Raw genomic sequence first — 20,626 nt, forward strand, 5'->3', positions numbered from 1 at the left:
TATGGTGGAACAACGTGTTCCCCGAAATGTTTAGCTAGGTATCAGAAGTCAGTAAGAATGTGCATGAGCAACCCCAAAACACCTTACATCCTCTTCAAATTGCAGAAAAATCAGTTTCTGCTGGAGGGAGGGAAGCACATATGGACAATAAATGACTCTTTGTATTAGGGGGTGTGGGAAAGAATGTGGAGAGGAAAAGCCCTGAGCAACCTGTAATGAAAGTAAGAATTTTCAAAAAGACTTACAGGGAATCCTTTAGTGATTGGAACCTCAATATTAAAAATGAGAATCCGAGCTCTGAATCGAGTGCAAACTTTAATGGGCTCCTTGGGATCACAAAATACACAGCCAACACTACAAGAAATGAGAACAAAACTTGACATATATATCTTGATTTTAAAATATTAATTGCTTCACTGGAAGGAAAGCAAACAAAGCAGACACAAACACTTTAACAGTAGCTTGAAAAAAAATAATCAGGAACACCTTATTAAAAACTGTAACCTAATTAATTTCTATACAATGGCTATGCTGTTTTGTGGGCATGCATGAAGAGGTCTGTCTAGTTCAATGAACAATTACATCCATTGCTAATCAGTTTCTAAAAATGTCACCATTTCCTGTGTGTAGGTACTTTGAAGAATTAGACTTTCATTCAGAGACTAATTGTTCCAGATCATCAGCATGAAATACTGCCGGGTGCCCAAAACTGCAGTGCTGCTGCCTGTAATTTAACTATTTTGTGGATAAATGAACATCATGATCAGGACTCTCAAAACTTAAGCTCTCCCAGCAGCACTCACTTCCAAAGAGCTTTACTTCTAATAAAGTGAGTCACAAGAAGGCTGATGCCTTCGAGCACAAGAAGGCTCGTTAAGGTAGACTAGACAGCTTTTTAAGAGCAGTAAATTTTAACCATCTAAAATGAAAGAAAAATTAATCCCACGCAGATAGTGAGCTGCATGATTAAACCTACATATCAGATGTAATCTATTTTCATCAAAATCAAGAGGACTTAAAACTTGTAGCTCTTCTTGACAAATCTATTACATCTCCAGAAGAAAAATGACATCAAAGAAGTCAATCAAGCCTTCATTCAATAAGTAGATTTTTTTTCCTCCATTTACCAACGAGAATCACACACCATTGTGAAATAGAAAAAAAAAAAAAAAAAAGAGCACAAATTTGCAAACTATCAAGACAAGGTGTTTTCCAAACAGTAGCTTGGAAGTTTCATGTTTGAAGTCCAACAGGAACGTAAAAAACCTGTACAAATTATGGTTCCAATTATCTAGCCTGAATAACAATTGTCACTTACCTAAAAGTTCAAGGCTTAGCACAAAACCTACAGACTGGAATAGACACAAAATGATTTGCTATGTCTCATTAAATATGTCAGAGGGAAAAAAAAGTTCAACCAAAAGAAAAAGCAGCCGAATGTGTTGAACAAAGTTTAGCACCACCTTTGCTTCTGCAGTTTTGCCTATTGGTATGCAATGACAATTGTTTGGATGTATTTTTTAGAATGATTTATGATTTTATAAGCTCTTCAAAAATCTTTTCTTTCATTTAGTAATACGGATTTATTTAATTCAGCACTTCAGATATCCAAGGAGACATCTTAAGGAAAAAGGCTCTGAAGGTTGCCAGTGTCAGCACGACATACGACAGCTAACAGTATTCTTCTGAGGTTGCCGTTGTACATATAGCAGATGTTTCCAACGTTTGTACATGCAAGCCAGGTGATATGTATCACTTCGGTTTTAAATATCCTGGTAGCCACATCATTCTTCAAGTAAACCGCTGATTGTTAAGTGTAATAGTTATAAAGCTTTTCATTAAAAACAAACCGTTACTTAGACTGAAACTCCGTTTTGCTCACTTGATTTTGATGATATCCATGCCGGTCAAAGTGAGACTAACGTGATCTCCTGCTGCAGCCCAATCAACTGGTTCATCATGCAGTGTGATTCCTGGAAATGAGTAAGAACAGAACCTCACAGTGAAGTACCTAGGTTCTTGGCTACAAACAAACAGCTCTGTTTGGGCCATTTGTGCTTCATCAACCATTACTCATCAATTTTCAGTATGAATGGGTTGAGAGTAAAAGCTTTTTAACTGAGAACACTGAGGAAGCATTTTTTCTTCCTTGGTGAGGACTCGCTATTCTCTCACCCCACCCTGCACAATAACATGGCTTTATTTAAGCCAGAAGAGGGGACCTGGCACTTGTCACACAGCGCAGATGACGCAGTCCTGAAAATGCCGTAGTACTAATATCTCCGTGTCTGCCCCACCCTTCCTTTGAGGCACATGCACACCCTAGACCGCATCTTTCATATACTTTAATGGTACTATGTCAACTTTCATTTACCTTAAGTGGGTTTGCTGACTCTTTCATAAAAAAGCGTAACAGATGCCTTTCGTTCACAACATCGCATCTATTAGAAAGCATCATTAAAAGTCATTTTATTCTGACTTCTATGTATTTTAAACACTTTAAAAGATACCCTGGCTGGTAGGTGAAGATAAAACTAATTGTTCCCGATTAAAAATTCTGAGGTTTTTGGTAGACACCAAGATTGATATTTCTCAGCAAAAAACACTTCATAATTACTGCATACATTTTATAGGATCTAGTTCTATTTCACTACAGACTGTATTTATTTATTTGCAAATGTTTCCAAAACCACTTGTCAAAGCCATGCCAGAAAGCATCATTCAACTACAAGCATGTTAAGTACTGCTTTTTAAACAGCGTTGATAATTATTTCACATATATGCGTCATTCTCACAGAATGATAAATGAAGTTCAGTTTCTTGAAAATGAAAAACTGAGATTCTAATGTGCACACTACATTAATATATTACAATAAATTAAATTCTCTCTTCTTTACAATAAATATAGATAATACATGCTTAATGAACTAACACTCCTTATCTTCACCCATGTTTCAGCCATATGAGAGAGCGGAACGCAAGAAAACCATAGACTTGTACCATTGGAGATTCTCAGACCAACTACGATCCCGCCCCCCCCAAATTTTTCCATGCCACTTCCCCCATTCCCAAAACTGATGGGTGAATATAGCAGTGCAACACCTATTCTCATACACACCACTGTAACGTTCCTGTGCATTGCAAACAACACGCGTACAACAGTATAAACAGGCACACTGAAGAGCTGCTCAGATTAACACTGAGCAAGCTCGTTCTGGAACAGAGCAGAAGAGTGACAACAGCACACTGCTGAATTCAGGCAAATAGTTACCTATTCATTTATTTTAAGGGCTTCATTTTATATTCATTGATCCATGTAGGAAAATCGTAATTTTTTATCCTTCTGTTTGCATATGGAACAAAAACAGCTTTGCAGCACGAAGACAGAAAGCTAAAACAGGTGAATACTCAGTATCTTGACTTAGCTATTTCTCTTTTCAGAAATCAAATGTATTAAAATTTAAATCCAATTTCGTTCTCTTTTGTTGTTGCTCAGGACAATTATATCCTGTAAGTTTGTATATTAATGAAAGGATTAGTGACAAACTTCATAGAACAAACAGCATAAAATTAATTCTCATGCTTTTCCAGATCTAATTCATAAGATTCATTTCTAAAGGTTGTTCAGTATCTTCACACTTCCTAGCAGCAGTAACACTGCACAGCAAAGCTGAATATTAATGATTCCTGTACTGCATTTATTTATTTATTACAGATATTGCTGGAATTCAGAAGTTTTTAAAGTTTTCTCATAAAACAATGTCAAAATTATAAGGCCATAACATCTGGAATATCTGTTATGGCAAAATAAGGTAAAAAAACATGCAAGATTTTGCATACTCTTCATAGACATATTTATACAGACACAGTCACATCTAAAGAAATTCGTTTTATGCTTTCACATTTTATGTTTGACAGTTAGTATCAGTTTGACAGTCTGTTACCATTTCAGTAACTGCTTCTAGCCCAGTATTGACCTGAAAGTAAACACGCTTCTGAAGACTGTACCTTTTGCAGTGCAAGTTTCATTAGGAGGCATTGCCAGAAGTCGTTCTCCAACTTGAATATAGCCTGCTTCTATTTTTCCAGTCACACAAAATCCTGATCCTTGGTCTGCAATAAACACAGTAATAATTTGAAACAACTTCATAAGGTCAATTTCCCATCACAAGCTAGCCCTTGAGAAATGCATAGATAAGTTTTTAATATAACAAAGGTTTTTTTTCCACTGTAAAGAGTTCAGTACTTGCAAGTTAGCCAGCTGTGCATCATAGTGAAAATGAAACATTAAATTCAAAACCTCTAGATCTTATGTTTTTGAGAACTAAGGGAGAAATATCCTTCGTTAAACAGATGTAGGAACATGAAGAAATATTTTTTAGTTTTTCAATATTAGATTAAGCCCCTTAATTTCTAGGGATTTTGTTTAATTCAGGATTTCCTCACTATAAGTCCAGATTTAAAAAAAATACACCATAGTCATAAAAATTCTCATGCATACAGGTGCAACTTCCTATGTCATTTATTCTTTAACTGAGTCAGAATCCTACATGCTCTATCTGCATGTTTCTTTTACTCCTAGAAAATCAAAAAAAAAAAAAAAGATCCTGTCCTATCCTGTCCTATTTAATAGTAGTTGTATCTGTGGATGACTTATGCACTTCTAAGTAAAAGATCTGCGATTTGTTTTTCTTCTCGAATGTCCACATACCTTACCAATATGTTCATTGATCAGCAATTAATCAGTTATTTTTAAAAGGTGTGCTACACATCCACATTTATACATATACACCTTAAGAAATTCCCCATCCATGTAGCATGTTTGTGGGTGTGTTTAAAACGAATCCTCTGCAGTGATTCTGCAGACATTTTCAGTATCAATGCCAAAAGCAAATATATCTTTTGTCAAATATTAGAAGTCAGTGATAAGCAAGCGTCTTAGTTTTTTACTGTCCTATTAATCTTGAGTGTCATACCACCAGCTCTTTCTTTTCCATTTATCGCTATTATTGATTAACATTTCCGTCTATCTAGCTGTAAAAATATTACCAGTATGCCTGTGAGCTAATCTTCCTCTATTCATTCCAGCAAACAAGATGAATGTAGTCAATTTACAAATGACATAGGATGTCAAAAGAACAGAAAACCGAAGAAGTAGATAAAGAAAGAATCCACAGATCATGGTACATGTGCCACCTCCATACAGTACACAGAAGAACCTGAAGCTGGCTCTACAAGCATATGCAGGCAACCAGAATCATGAACTGGTTCCTGGTTCCCAACCATCCCCAAGCACAATCAAGAACCAATTCCTCTGTCACACTACCACCAGCTCTGGCTTGGTAAATCAACGTGTTACTTGAAGCCTTGCCCTCGCACATGCTGATTGCTTCTTGCAGAGTGCCAACTTCCTTCACCTCCCCAAGAGATCAATGCAAGTAAAAAATACATAATGGCTGACAGAGTCAGGGCCTAAAAAAGGCCTGATTTCTACACACCATGGTATTTGGTTGCTGCCAGGACATATATATTGTCCGGGATACTTGGCAATGCTTTCTAAAGTCATGTCAAGTCACATCGTAGACAGCAGTATATAATGAGCTAAGTGGGGATTCAAGGCAAATGAATTTACAGATACTTCTTGGGTCAGGAGATAATTTGCCTGGAGAGAATATTAGGAGAGCTATGGAGGACGGCAGCCAAAACCAGGCCGAGGTAGATGAATTCTGCCCGTGATAACCTTAATTAAAAAAAAAAATATAAAATTTTCCAAACTACAAAGCAAACTCAGCACTCTTGCTTTTTACACACTTCTATGGACCACTTCTCCTGACTATGAACACACACTGGAATAGAGCTGAGAACAACTGTTGCTTCATATAGTGGTACCTGTAGCTACTTCCTCTGGTAGCATCCAAGTTAATTAAGTTTTGAGATCACAACCTAAGAAAAAAAAAAAGTACCTAAAAGGCCACATTTAGTGATGACCCCTTTATCTGTAAATTGAGTTTCTTTCCCAAGCCAATATTTGTTTGCTTACTTTAGCAAAAAAAAAAAAAAAAAAAGATTTTTCCAGAGAGCAGATTTAATCAAAATTGCTCATTTTGTGAAACTTAACTCAACACAAAAATGATTATTGCAACATAAGAGTTGTGATATTATTTTGAAAGATCTCAATCAACAATCCCAACACAGTTTCCCACAGCTCACAAATACAGTGACAGCTTTAATGACAAAAATAGTGTAACACAATAAGGTAAATTCTCATGTAATGTTTCAGTATTTACCATTATGGGTTCAGTATGCTAAGGAAGCTATCCCAAGGCATGCATAACATGTAGTATTTTCTCAAAGACCCCAATCAGAACATCACGGAAATGATTTTTCCAATTACAATCAGTATTTTGATCTGGTTTGTTTGTACTTCCCCTATAAACACCCTATACATAAAGTCAAATTTCTTTAAAAATACTGATTTCAATAATATTATTTGATTAAATGTATTTACAACATTTCATATCATGCCTGTCTGCCATTTGGTTTGCAACATTTCTCAAGGTACCGGCAGAAAGTTTCTAACAAGATCGGTGCATTTAACTTGGAAAATATCAAGTCTACTATGAAAAGGTCAAGGCATTCTATTTTCTCCGGACAACGGACATAAAAATAGGTTATACTTAGTTACTGGTTGTCCATATTTATATCAGTGCTAGAGAATAGCTAACAGCCTTCCATTTTTTCCTTGGCTGGGTATAAAGTCTTATTAAACAGCTACAAAAATGAACCTAAAAGGAACAACCTTTTTTTTTTTTTTTTTTTTTAAATCTAGGACTGGAGGGTAAAATACCTCAAAGTTGCACCTGCAAAAATTCAGAGAAACATTAGTCTAGTTAAAAAGAAACAGTTTGGGAAAGAAGAACTTCAAAATCTTGTACAAAGAATCACCAACTTATTATATAGCCAATTAGGAAGTTTTTTTTTGTTTGTTTTTTTTAAACACACAAATGTGTTTCTCCTTCAGTGTTACCACCTAAAATTCCAAAAACAACAGTGCTTAAAAAATTACTATTCCTGTTCAAGTCTACTGATAGCCATAAAGCCCCTATTTAAGCCATATTTTTATATCATTTTTCAACTTTTGTGTGTTAAATAATAATGACATGCTGAAAACATTAGAAAAACAACCAACCTTTAAAAACGTCAGCAACACACAATCTAAATGGTTTATCCACTGATCTTTGTGGTGGCTTGAAAGAATCTGCAAAGAAATTGATAAGACCTTTTAGAATTTCTGTATTTAAAGTACTATCTCATAAACATATCACTTAGGATAAATCAATCATATTGCATTCCAAAAACATTTCCCCACATCTTCCCCAAAATATATGTATTTTGGTACACACAGGACTAAGATGTATTTGTTTTTAAATTGTACTCACCAATTTGCTCTAACAAACACTTTCCTGTATACCACTTTGTAAGGTCACTTGACTGACTTCTTGTGACTAGATTTTCACCACCAAGACCACTTGTTGGAATATAAGCCACATCAGATTCCTAATTATGAAAATAAACAGAAGTTATTTACACATTGTTAACAGCATCTTCTAGCAAAAGCAAGGGGTGCATTTTTCAGTATTACATTTCTAAGATACTAAAAGATCAGTTGGCATATTTTCCACTTCCCCTGGAGAAGGCAGATTACTTGGTGGATACATTTCCTCTCTGTTCATCTCGTTCCTGATCACAATGCTCCAGCAAGGAGCTAAGAGATATTTTAAACATGATGACAGCAACATTAACAACTAGAAACTGAGGTTTGGGTAACAAGCTCCAACTCTGTATCTGACAAGCATGCTTCAGTTTGAATTGCTATTTTACACATAATGATTTCAGGGAGGCTGTCATCAGTCTAAATGGTTTGAACTGAAACATGAGAAGTAGAATCAAGAATGGCAAATGGACAAAGCTCTTGTTAGTTCATAATCCACACCAAGACCTGCTCCAATATAAAACCATCTACTGCCATTCATGTAATCCTGAACATTGATTGAGATAAGCGATCCTTGGTCTGTCCTGCTTTGCAGAAAACAATCCCAAGAGACTATGAATGATGTGAATTACCCCAAAGATTCAACAGGCCTAACAAAAATGATGACAGAATGAGCAGTAAAGAACTGACTAACCTTATCCAAGGCTCAGCAAGCACCCTACCAGTAAGAAAAGGAATCTGTTATACTACGTGCACATAGTAACAGCAGGAAAGTGACCCAAAATAACCCAACCATAACAACAGCTCATTCTACTCAAAGGCCTGAACAAAGACCTCAAATTTACATTACCTTAAAGCCAGCTTGTTTAAGAAATTGGCCAAGCTTACTGGTAATTTCCTGAAATCTTTCTTGCTGCCAATTGACCTAAAATAGAAAATAGTTTATGACAATAAAACTAGACTTCTAATGACAACTTAAACAGCAGTTGCATGTCATCAAGTCTGTAGTACCAGTAGGTGTTTTCACACACAGGATCCATGATGCTGTAAATACGAGATTTCCAGGTGGGCTGACAGTTGAATAGGTAAGAGCATATGCATTAACAATTAATGACAGCAATCAACACACCAACTAACTTGCAAGCCCCTTTAGTTTGATTTGCCCTTAAAGAGCTTTTTTTGTTTGGTTTGTGTTAATATTTACACAAAACAGAACATTCAGATTTGACAATATCATATATGACAGAGTAACAATCTAAAATTCAACTAGTAATATTTAACACACATCACAGGTATATATAAAGTTCTTGGACTTGACCTGAACGACCTCCACAATGCCCTTGCAGATGTCAGTGGCTTAGTAGCTTATAACAAATTTTCACACCTATGAGAGGGAATCTCCCTACTCATTTTAGGGCCTAAACTATCCTTCTTGCGTGCTTTGAAAATATACTCATAAATATGAAGAAAAGCATTGAAAAATCTATACAAAAGAGACTAAGAGCTGAGAATCAAAGAAAGAAAAACAAAATATTATTAGTTTCACAATACTGATCCTTACACTTATGATACACAAGCCTACGTGAAAGTCCTTCAATTAAATGAAAAAGTTAAGTAAGTACCTGGTCCATTTTATTGACTGCAACAGCTAGCTGTGTCACTCCAAGAGAACGCACTAATAATCCATGTTCTCGAGTTTGTCCACCTGTCTCAAACCCAGCTTCAAACTCTCCTCTGCTGGCATCCACAACCAAAATAGCTACATCAGCCTAGATCATATATATATATATATATATATATATAATAATAATAAAAAAAACAAACACACAATTAAAACTGTGTAACAGGTGGTAACAATTCAAGTAAACATGTCAATCAGCAATACTCCACACACAGTGCACTTTACACGGAAGCAATACTGATGCGCTTCAAATGCAATTGAAATAGATAGAATTAAACAATCTCATGCCTACTTTGGTGAGGTGTTACGGCACTATTCATCTCGTGTCATACACCACTACTTTACATTAAACACAAGCCAATACTTCGTGTGGGGAACCTGTCTTCTTCAGAGTACCTTCTGTGCTGCACAGACCTCTACTTAACAAAAGTGGACCATACTCCAGAGGTTTAAGAACATGTAGGAGCACAATGACCAGTTTTCACTGCTGGGTAAGCCCAAAACTCTGCCTGAGTCTGGACACACTCATACTGAGAAGCTGCAGATGTAACAGATAAATCACCTCAGACAATTGGGACAAGCAGTCTGCTGCATGTTAGATGTCGATATTTCACAATCTACTCAACACGCCAAACTCAGAAGGTAGAAAAGACAAAGTAGCCTATTACATGTTTTATCATCTCTGTTGTGACATTAAAAGCAAATAGGTAACATACAGTCTACGGTGCTATAGAAAAGTCAGCATGTAAGCACAGGTGAAAAAAAAAGAAAGGGATTTTGCTGTCAGTCTAAATGCTGCTATGTAATATGTATGTTTGCTAAAAAAAAAAAACACCTCATGCTTTGGTAAGTAACAGCCAGTTAGACCATCACCATGCACGAAGCAACAGCAACAGATGTGAATAATAAAGGTATTGCTGTCAAAACAGCTGTACGACAGTCAATTTCACAGGATAGTTGAATTAGACATAATGGAAAGAGAAGAGAAAAAGCCATGCTTTCTCTCTTTCCTTACACAGATAAGCTTGAGGGCACCAGAAGAAGGAACAAAGATAGCATGTTGTCCTAGTCCTGAGTCCTCCTCCTACTGACCTAGATATAAATTCCCCACACCTCATATTATACAGAGAGGCTGTGCATGTGTGAAAACAGTGAAACAGCAAGGGATGATTTTCCCACAGCTCTGAACCTCAGAATTGCATTGTGGTAAACTCCTCCCACAAGAAAAAGGCATCCTGTATTTTCTAAATCATAAAAAAATAAAAAGTCCCATACCTAGGGACTTATGTGAATTAACTGTATGCACCAAAAACCAGAGCCTGGCCCTGATAAGGCTGATTTGCATTTAGTTTAACAGAAGTTGGGGATCCACAGTGTAACAGAATTCCCCATGATACAAAGGCACAGGGACATTTCCATATTTGCTTCTTTCCATCCATTTCTTCAGTGCTGAGGCTACTCTAATTGGCACCAGAAACGTGCAGTTTCTGTGATTTCCTCGATAGGCTTCAGAATAGACTGGCCCTTCACAATCCTGAGAGCTGAGGGAACAGAGATAGATATATCAAGTCTTAGTTGGCCAGCCTCATCTTCTGCTGAATTGATGCAACTGCTGGTGGATCTGCAAGTTGCATCATAACACTTGCTGGCTGTATTACTTTTTTTCAAAAAAGACAGACCAACTTAAATAATTGTAAAGAAAATAATGAGGCTGAGTTGCCATTTTCCACTTCTGAAACTAAAAAGTCTACTTTAATTGTAAAAATCCTGACCTCCCTGCAATGTATACTCCACAATATAGGTTACTACACATACCCTACACCATAATTTGAGAACTTCTGACTACCCTGTGGCCTAACCCTGAGTCACAACATCTGAACTCTTACCCAGGCTTTGCTACAGAGCTAGCACATGGTTTGGGGCAAACCAGTCTTCCTATAGCATAGTCCCTCTCTCTGTTAAACTACAGTAACAGTATATATTCTGACATTTTAAGATAACACTCTCGCTTTTTAGATTGTAATAACAGCATGCACAAAAGCCTCCACATGGTAACTTAGAAAAGAAAATCTGTCACAACACACCAACTTTTCAACTTCAGAGAATTCATTCTACCATTTTAAAAAAGGGTGCCTTTTTAAGTGGGAAAAAAAAAAATCACACATTATGTCATTTACCAATGTGCTATCCTCCCTCATTTCAGTTATTATTACCATAAATTAAATAATTGACCTATATGAGAATATAGGTGCCATACTAAATTCAATGTGTAGTGCCCAATGCTTTTGATTTTACCTACCATTCCCAAAGCAATGTTGGCATGCAGTCCTATTGAAGAATACAGATGCATTGTGTGTGAACTCTGTTCTCTGTGTTATGTTTAGTTATTCCTTACAAAATATATTAAATAGAATAATGCTTTGTTTAACCTAATAAATCTTTTTTTTTTCTTTAAGCTCAAAACCACTAAAAATCTTTACCTACAAAACCAGGTTCAAAGAAATTCTTGAGTAGGCATATGACACATTTGATTTGAATAGTTTTAAAAGCTCAACTGATTTCATCAAACCGCAACTTAGTATTCAAACTACTTCCCTAATAACTCTCCTCCAAATAGGTAGCTTACCAAAAAGAAGTAACTACCTTTAAAGTTAAACAAATATATTAATTCTAAAGTTTAGTAAGCTCACAAAAACCTATAAAAGATATTTTAGCACCATCAACGATTCCATTTTATCTTAGAATTTAAAAGAAGAAGAAAGCCAATTTAAGAAAAAAAATGTAATTAACACCATTGGAAAGGGAGTTTTAGACTCTCTCTACCTGGGCAGCTCCTGTGATCATATTTGGAATGAAGTCTTTGTGGCCTGGAGCATCCATCAATGTAATTACTTTAGTCTTTGTCTCAAATTTGGTCATGCCCACATCCATTGTTACTCCCCTTAAACAAAGCATACACATAACACCATTAGCACTGTTTTGAAAGCTTCAGAGATATAAATTAAGCTATGATAAACACAATCATGAAATTATACATGTAACAGCTTTTATTTGATTCAGACTGCACTGAAAATACTGAAAGAAACTTGCTTGCTGGAAAAGACCTCTAGAGCTGTTTTGAGTAACTCTAATCACAAAGAAACAAAAAAATCAAGCAAAAATACCAACTCAGAGACTTTTTCCCATAAAAATGACAATTTATCTTCTGAAGTGAAGTCTGGATCTTAAATGCGTAATTAACGGATATTAAAAAAAAATCATAGATGACTGGATGCAAGTTTTAAGGCTCATCACAGTATTTCCACAAACACCACCACCAATAATTAATAAAATACCAATAGTTAATTACATGCCTTAACTGATATCAGGCTACTTCTAAAGACTGCTTAGTTGCCTCTGGATCTTCAAGTAAATAAAATAATTTATAATTTATTAGGATAAATTTGATATTCAATATAATACAAGTCATGTGTGAACCAAAATTTCAGTGCTTAATTTACACTTCTGACACCTCTTTATACAAACAATTTAATATAGATCTTTCCCATACAGCAATAACCATGATGAGAAAAAGCTGGCAGAAATAAACTGGTAAGGCAGCTTTAAATGAACATGGCTACTACAAGCATTTGTACATTGTAGTCCTTCTCTGCACTTCCCAGCACAGAAATATGTGAAGAAATACTCAATTTCTTGTTCACATTTTTGTAATCAAACCAGGATATTATTTTTCTTTTGGTAACACATACTCAGACAAAGCAAAATATTTGCTAGTAAGTATTGTGTAAATATCTTCATGCATTTCGAATATTTCTACCAAAGCATTATTAGCAGATATGCTTTTCTTTCAGAAGAACAATGGTAATTCCCATTAAATATATTTCTACCTTTCTCTTTCTTCCCCAGTTTCATCCAAGACCCATGCATAAGCAAACGAAGCTTTGCCAGCCTTCTTAGATTCCTGTTCGTATTTGTGCATAGTTCTTTTGTTCACATTTCCCAAAAGGTAGAGTAGATGACCCATTAAAGTACTTTTACCTGCATCAACATGTCCTATGGAGGAAAATAAACATTATATCAATTTTTACTAAATTTACAAATTTTAAATGCACAACATGAAAAAAATATGCAAATCACATCCACCAATAATGCTCATGCAATCCATAAGATTTTGACTCACTGACAGCTTACTGAAACAGGTAATTAGCGTGACAGCCATGTACCACATCCAAATCCATACTAAAAAGAATTGTAGGAATGAAATCAAACCAAAGTACATTTTTGTAGTCTGTCAAAACCAAGCTAAGTCAACCTCACAGTCTAGTCAAGGAAGTCTGAATGTGCACCCTCCACATAACAATGGTCAAACAGATGGAATTGAAAACAGTATAAGATTTCTCTTTCCTAAAGAGAGGCTAATTTTGTTTCTTTATCACTTCCAGATTCAATCAACGGAGTTTTTAAATCTCTATGCTTAAAATGTAATTAACTGTATTACCTATTACCACCAAATTTAGTAGTTGCTTTCCTCCTTGTCTCTTCTCCAACTCTGCTTTCACATCTATTTGTGGTTTTGTCTTGCTCGTCTTTTTTACTGGAGTAGGCACGGCATTCTGCTCTTCTGAAACCTGCGCTACTTGGGGTGAAAGAGCAGATTTTGAGACTGCCTCAATTACCCCAGAAGTTATGCTAGCATCTTCATTTAGCAGTCCTTTTTGAGGTGTGTTAGCATGGCCATTTTCTTCAGCAATCATGCTGGGAAAATAAAACAAAGGAACAGTGAATGCAAATGTCAAAGAAGCTGCAGAAATACAGGAGAGAAATGGAGTTCTCCCTACGCTATCACAAAAGCCCCAGACAAATATTATCTGATAAGCAGAAACAAGCCCATTAAGGTGGAAGTGATAAGCAACTGGATGCAAACTACACAGATACCAGCTCTGAACATCTTGCAAGAGACGTACTGTATACAGAAGCAAGATAAGAAATAATCTTGTAATATTCATGAAACTCATATAAACAAAAGCTTCTCACAGCCACTTCTTTTGGCACGGATGGAAATGAGAAACTGCCATAGACATGGTCTTCTCTGAAGTAAGAGCCCAAGTCAGCTTTGAAGCATCCTAAAACAGCTTTCACTTAAATTAAAAGTACTGCAGCTGAATGCAGTGATATTCTACTGAGAGAACACCAGCAATACAAAGAGTAGATACTAAGCGTATCCGAGCTGAAACTTAACAAGCAATGTTTGCATACAGCCATAACAGATATGCCACATATCAACACTGAGAAAACCTGTTTTATGTACAAAACAAGGCATCTAGAACTACAGATATTTGGATTTCTCAACTCACCTTCTCTTCCACCCTGTTCTACCACAAATTACTATACTAACGCTAATACTAAATATCTTGAATGTATTATTCTATTAACTAAGTATCTTGAATACATTATTCTCCTATTATTCTCACACTCTTTCTCTCCCATTTATAAATAAGGTTATTTTCATAATTCACATACGTGTTCTGAGGATATATATGATTTTTTTTTAAGCTGTTATGGCAAAGATGACCACTAAAAGCAAAACCTAAATAACATCCTCAAGACAGCAAAAGCTTTCTTCCTGGCTGACAGAACTCCATGGTGAGTCATTAATGTATACAGCAAGACAGAAACAGAAGCAGCTACTACAGGCATCAGAACATGTTATGGCAAGCTTCAACACACAAACCACTGGCCATTCCAGTATTTTGAAAGTTTCTCTAAAAATTCTTCTACAAGAAGCCTTCTACAAAAAAAAAAAAAAAACTTCCTCCTCTGGAAAACTGGAACCCTTTTCAATGCAGTACCACTGTGGTGCAGGCTACTTTCTATGGAACTGATTCAAGCAGTCTTTCAGACAGCTACCAAAAGGAAACAGAACTGTCTTCATGTCCAGAGTGAATTTTTCACTCTCCGCTTTCCATTTACATACCACAGTTAACTTCACAGTTTTCCTCTTTTCAATTTTTATAACAAAAACTACTTATTTTGGTACCTCAGAATCCCATCTCATAGAATCTTCATTTGATAATACAGACAGAAAGCAAGTAGTAATGTTGCATTGTATCAGCTTTCACAGGAATATTTGCATTGTATTAGTCCCTTTCCATTTCCTGAATCTCAGGAAACAAAAGAGTCCAACCATGTTAGCCTACTGAACAAAGCAGTTCATGAGTTATAATCTAAAACATTAAACCCAGGAAATATTCAGATTGAATGCAAATTTAGCCTCTCTACTACCAGTAACCAATGCTGGTCATTTTATACGGCCTCCCTTTTTTAACTCAGTTTCAGAACCTACCTAAGTATCTGGTACTGTGGCAGAATGATTAGTTTTGACATCTTTTTTGTTATGCCCAAACCCAAGTTTTTGCTCTAGATTGTGAGACCCCAAAGCAGAAATGTGAACACTTGTTTCTTGGCTACAGTTCCACAATCCAAGGTTGGGATCTTGCATCAAGGGTGGACATACAACCACAATTTTCTTAAATTAGCTACACATCAAACTTAATTAGTGCCAGCCATGATTGTTGCAGGGGATGGATAGTACCTGTGCTGCTGCATAGTGGATGCACAATTCTGTTTAAAGTTTATTTGCATAAAGTTACTCCATCAACATTTTCTAAGCCTTTTAAGGGAAAAAAAGTCAATATCAATCTACACCTTTGGTCACACAGTCATGACACTTTTGATTTGACACTCAGAAACTAGTTGTACTGTGCCATCAAGCATAGCCTTTGACAAGCTCCCGTATATAACATCGTACATCGACAAGCTGAATGCACTTTATAAGAGGATACAATTAATTTCCTAAACTTCCCAAATCAGTGACTCATCATTGTCTTACATGCAGTTATGGGAAAAAGGCAATTACACATGAGCTATTCCAAGGAAAATAGTCACTAGTTGCTCATGCTTTCTTTTACTGGAAAAAGAAAAGTGCATTTCTATCAGTCTGAACAGAAGTCTCTTTTTTAAATTCCATTAAGTTCACGCTAAAAATCTACTGTGGAGTGGCACGACAACTATTTTATCCAATGTTTCTTCACAGACATTTTACTTCATAAAAACTGACTGAAAACAATCAAGTTGATAGAAAGCAATATGCATAGAATTGCAGTGACAGAGCTTTCTACATATTCTAGCAACATATTTAAAAGCACCTACATTATATAGAGCACACTAGACCAGTTTGGCCTGAACCATGTATTAAGAGAACCTAACATATTTAAAATTCAGTTGTGTTAGAAGTCTTCCCAGTTGTGATAGAAGTTTTCCATCAACATTAAGACTTTTTTTTTTTTCAGACAAACTTCAGTTCACTGTCAGCATAACATCTATCACTTTCACACTGAAACACTACTGGTTATAGGCAAAAGTCATACTGTAATACAAATATATTTTATATCGATATCAATTATTTTTCCTTGAAATTCCAACATTTTAAGTTCTAGAGAGAATTATCTGTATAAGAAGCAATATCAAAACAGCCTTTGCATTTGCCAGTCCCTTCTCTCCTTTTCAATGTCTGCATTAATTCTAAAACCAAATTTTTAAATTAAAAAAAATTAAAAGGAAGACATGTAGATGAAACTGCAAATAATGTAACCCAAAACCATGTCTTCCCTATAGCTTTCCAAAATACATTAAAGACTGTCACATCAAGCCTATTAAAAGATGAAAATGTATTTTGAAAGACAGGTTATCAGCAAGCTTCTAAATTATATTTGTTTAACTAATATTTTTTTTCTAGTCTCAGATGTTCAGATCTTGCTGTAAGTCAAAGCTTAGGTCAGGAAGGATTCCAGAAAAACACAATAGACATTGAATGGCAACAATCTAATTACAGGACCTCAAAGAAACAAGGCCTGATGAAACAACTGTTCTCTCACTAACAAGTACCTTCTGGTGTGACTACCACTGCTAAATGCTGTCAAATAGTTTGCATTTGGGTGGTTCAAAGAAAGTGCTAGACATACGAGTAAAATAATGAGTGAAACATGACTCTAGCTGTCATGACATTAGGCCTTGCTACTATTTCAATGGTATAATATTTGAAACTGTTTGTAAACCGCTCCATTTAGACTTCTACAGGTTTCAGATATCACCATGTTCTAGAAACCTGAAAACAACCTGTTCCATGCTAATGCAAGATTCACTGTTTCAGAAAAGAAACATCAGAATGGAGAGAGTGTATGATGTACTTATACACCATCTCATCTTTCTGCTGAGCTGTGTCAGGGAAAAGGAGAGGGAGTTTGTTACCAGGTACCTGAACAGGAAGATGCACAGGTGAAACGTACAATTCACATCTAACAGAAGCACATGCAGTTAGATGCAGGAAAAAAGACTTTGATATGGCAACTAGATAAGTAATTTATTGAAAGCTTGGTAACAACTAACAGAAGATCAGAAAAATGCTAAGGAGCTTCATCTCTAACAGTCTAAGGAATGAATGACACTGAAAATTCTTTTCAGTCTTTCCCATTGAGATTTTTCATAATTAGTTAATTGAAGATTTGTCGAAAGACAGAGCATATAAGAGAGCGCTCTAGTGATACGTTGCTACTGTAGGCAGTTGAGGGTATAAAATAATGGTCAAATGTATTAGCAAACACCTTTGGTAGCCAAGTTCCAGTGTGGTCTGAATTATGTTGAACCACCACATCGGGAATAATTTCTACTTGGAGGAGGAGCAATTCCTAGCCAACTGCTTGCATCTTTGTATAAGAACTTGTTCAAACTGCCAAGAGCAGATTTGGTTCGCCAACATCCGTGCCTTTCTGCTACACCACTACTAGCTCACTAATGTGGAGCCATTGAACTGATTAACTCTGGACTTCTTTGAAAGGACAGAACAATTAAGCACCTCTACTTACACTGAGCTCATGTACTACAGCAGGCTTGACCACCAGCAATTTAGTCACAGGTGTCAAAAGCACTTACCGAAGCTTTTTGTTAGCAAATCAGAAGACATACAGAAGCCTGGCAAGGACTACTATTTAGTTGAAATTAGAACTGCCAGGCTAGAAACATCCTATGTTGTCTTGCCAAGACAGACAGTAAGGGTAAACTGAGTAAAATATTATGGTTACATTGTTTTCTGGAAACAATAAGAAATACTGAAATACAACATATGCTGTTAAAAGACATGTTAAAAGACTCTAATCCTCATACAACTGTGTTTACTGAGGTTCACACTACCAGGCATTCAAAGAAGAACCTGAAAGTTTATCTTCTGAAGATTAACTCTGCATAATTTAGGTTTTAAACATTATTTTCAATCTTCTAGTCTGGATGCTTAGTGAATTATTTTTATACAACCGACTCTTTCGGAGTACTTATAGTCATTACAGGAATGTCTACATTTATTTCCCCTTTCAAAATTATTAATTACACAATATTGGTCAGGCTGGTTAAAATAATCACTCCTTTTTGCTCACAACCTTTTCTTGTTTCCTTCTTGATTTAACAAGAAGAAAAAGCCTGGTAATTAGTTTTGCTAGAGCACCAGAAAGGCAGCTTGTCAGAAACGAGCAAACTCCATTTTCCAGAGACAATTCTATTAAGAACACATGGCAAAAGCAATCAATGCTCAAAGCAATTCATGACTTCTAATAATTCGTTTACATAATAATAAGGGAACCTTCATTAAAATGAGATCATGCCTCATAACAAGATTTAACTATAAAGACTGAGTAGATAGTCAAAGAGTGGTTACTTTTGTTAATGCTAGGCCAGTGGTTTTAAAAACATGGTCCAAAAATCATGTTTAAGATCCTGTAACAGGTGACAACAAAAACTAATTCATACATGCTATACAATCACCTTCAATGGTGTCTGCACCAACACCACACAAACATTCAGGAGTGCGAGCAGGGGGCATAAACTGCAAAGACTGATAAATTACAGGTGTTTTAGAATTTAGATTTTATCAAAACTGCTATGAACACTGTGCTTTTGGTCAGTGAAACAAAACAATGTACTTAGAAATCTGTATTATTACAAATCCTCTGCAGTATACTTATCAATGCATAAGTAACATAAAGAGAGTTTGAAAAGAATTAAAAGAAAGAGCGTCTCAGGCATTAATAAACAAATTCACTGTGTTCCCTGACAACTCATCCTCATGTAAACTGTCAATAATCCAGAAGAAAAAAAACACAACACTGATACTCATGGAATTCGGGCAGGGAGAAATATCATCCCCCCCACCCCCCTTATTTGTTTCCTCCAACTTTAGAAGTGGATGAATAAAAGCTATAAAGCCATTACAAGCTTGCAACACAACGCTAGTGCTTCATGTAACTTCAATATATTTAGGACAGACTTTATGCATAAACTGGACAGGAGCTAGGCAAATTTCATCTGTTAGGAAAGGAATGAGACAGAGCAAATTACACTGTCCTGGAGCACAGAAGGAAAAATAAGACATAAGTATGGTCAAGGCCTCCTCCCCCAGTTCTTCATGTCAAAGTCCTAGTGACTTGACAGTGCCTCTGGCAGCCTGTAATCAATAGACGAAAGGAGGCCGTAACAGTTTCCTTGAAGCATGGGTCTTTAGACACGCAGATAACTTCACAATTTCAACTGGGCTTTCTTTCCTAGTCACTGATTGGTTGTACTCCAAATCTCATTCTCTTCTTTTCCAAACCACTCCATTCCTATTTGTTCTAGCTTAAAACTAAATGCCTAATGTCCCTACAACTTCTACAAGAAAAGGTTTCTTCTTACTTAGCAGTACTGCTGAAACAAGTGAAGAGAATTAAACACTTTCATAGTGTCAAGGATTTAAACCAAGAGATTATCAGCAAGTCCTGGAGTGGTTTTGTTTTTTGTTTTGTCACAAAAAAACACTGTCACTACAACGGAAGCGAGCATGATACAAACTATTTCTAGGTCCATAAAGAGAAGTAGAGTGGCTGAGAGCCATGTTAGAAGCAACTATTTTCTGTCAAAGACTGAGTCAACATTAGTATATCCAGGAATTATTCCAGTCTGCAAATGAAAAAGCATTCTCCTCATTTCATCCTTCCCTATGGAGCTTACACACACACACACAAGGTGTGGCAGTCACTAAATAATAAGAGAGATACAAAATTTTGGACTTTATATAAATATCTTAAATAGTCATTATTACAGCTAAAAAAAATGTAATCAATATCATCCCCAGTGATCTTCTGAAGGACTAACTGGCAGATCCTTTTCACTCCCTTTATGACTCCTTTCTTTTTATAAAATTTTACCTAAATCATTGTAATCCACACAAGTCACCATAAAAAACTCCAATTTGTAAGAGGTGTAATAGGAACACAAAAGATGAAGATTCCATTAAGTTAACAGAAATTTAATGATCAAGTCCAGTTGTCACACCTAGAGTCACTAATTAACAGAGATGAGGAGGGAAAACA

The 20,626-nt window shown here is 35.9% G+C and overlaps 1 protein-coding gene across 2 annotated transcripts in view; it reads right to left on the reverse strand.

The window, feature by feature from the left end:
* Window positions 1–20,626, reverse strand: part of HBS1L (HBS1 like translational GTPase) — a 61,397-nt gene that overhangs the window by 3,098 nt on the left and 37,673 nt on the right. For both annotated transcript variants that reach the window (XM_083829350.1, XM_083829351.1), the window contains exons 6-15: window positions 13,672–13,928; window positions 13,061–13,226; window positions 11,997–12,114; window positions 9,115–9,261; window positions 8,343–8,417; window positions 7,440–7,557; window positions 7,190–7,258; window positions 4,009–4,113; window positions 1,883–1,973; window positions 246–354 (exon numbers count right to left, since the gene is read on the reverse strand). In XM_083829350.1, the coding sequence (XP_083685476.1) occupies window positions 246–354; window positions 1,883–1,973; window positions 4,009–4,113; window positions 7,190–7,258; window positions 7,440–7,557; window positions 8,343–8,417; window positions 9,115–9,261; window positions 11,997–12,114; window positions 13,061–13,226; window positions 13,672–13,928 (1,255 nt within the window). The remainder of the gene's footprint in view (window positions 1–245; window positions 355–1,882; window positions 1,974–4,008; window positions 4,114–7,189; window positions 7,259–7,439; window positions 7,558–8,342; window positions 8,418–9,114; window positions 9,262–11,996; window positions 12,115–13,060; window positions 13,227–13,671; window positions 13,929–20,626) is intronic.

Source organism: Anser anser (assembly GCF_964211835.1).
Source record: "Anser anser genome assembly, chromosome: 3".
Lineage (NCBI taxonomy): Eukaryota > Metazoa > Chordata > Aves > Anseriformes > Anatidae > Anser > Anser anser.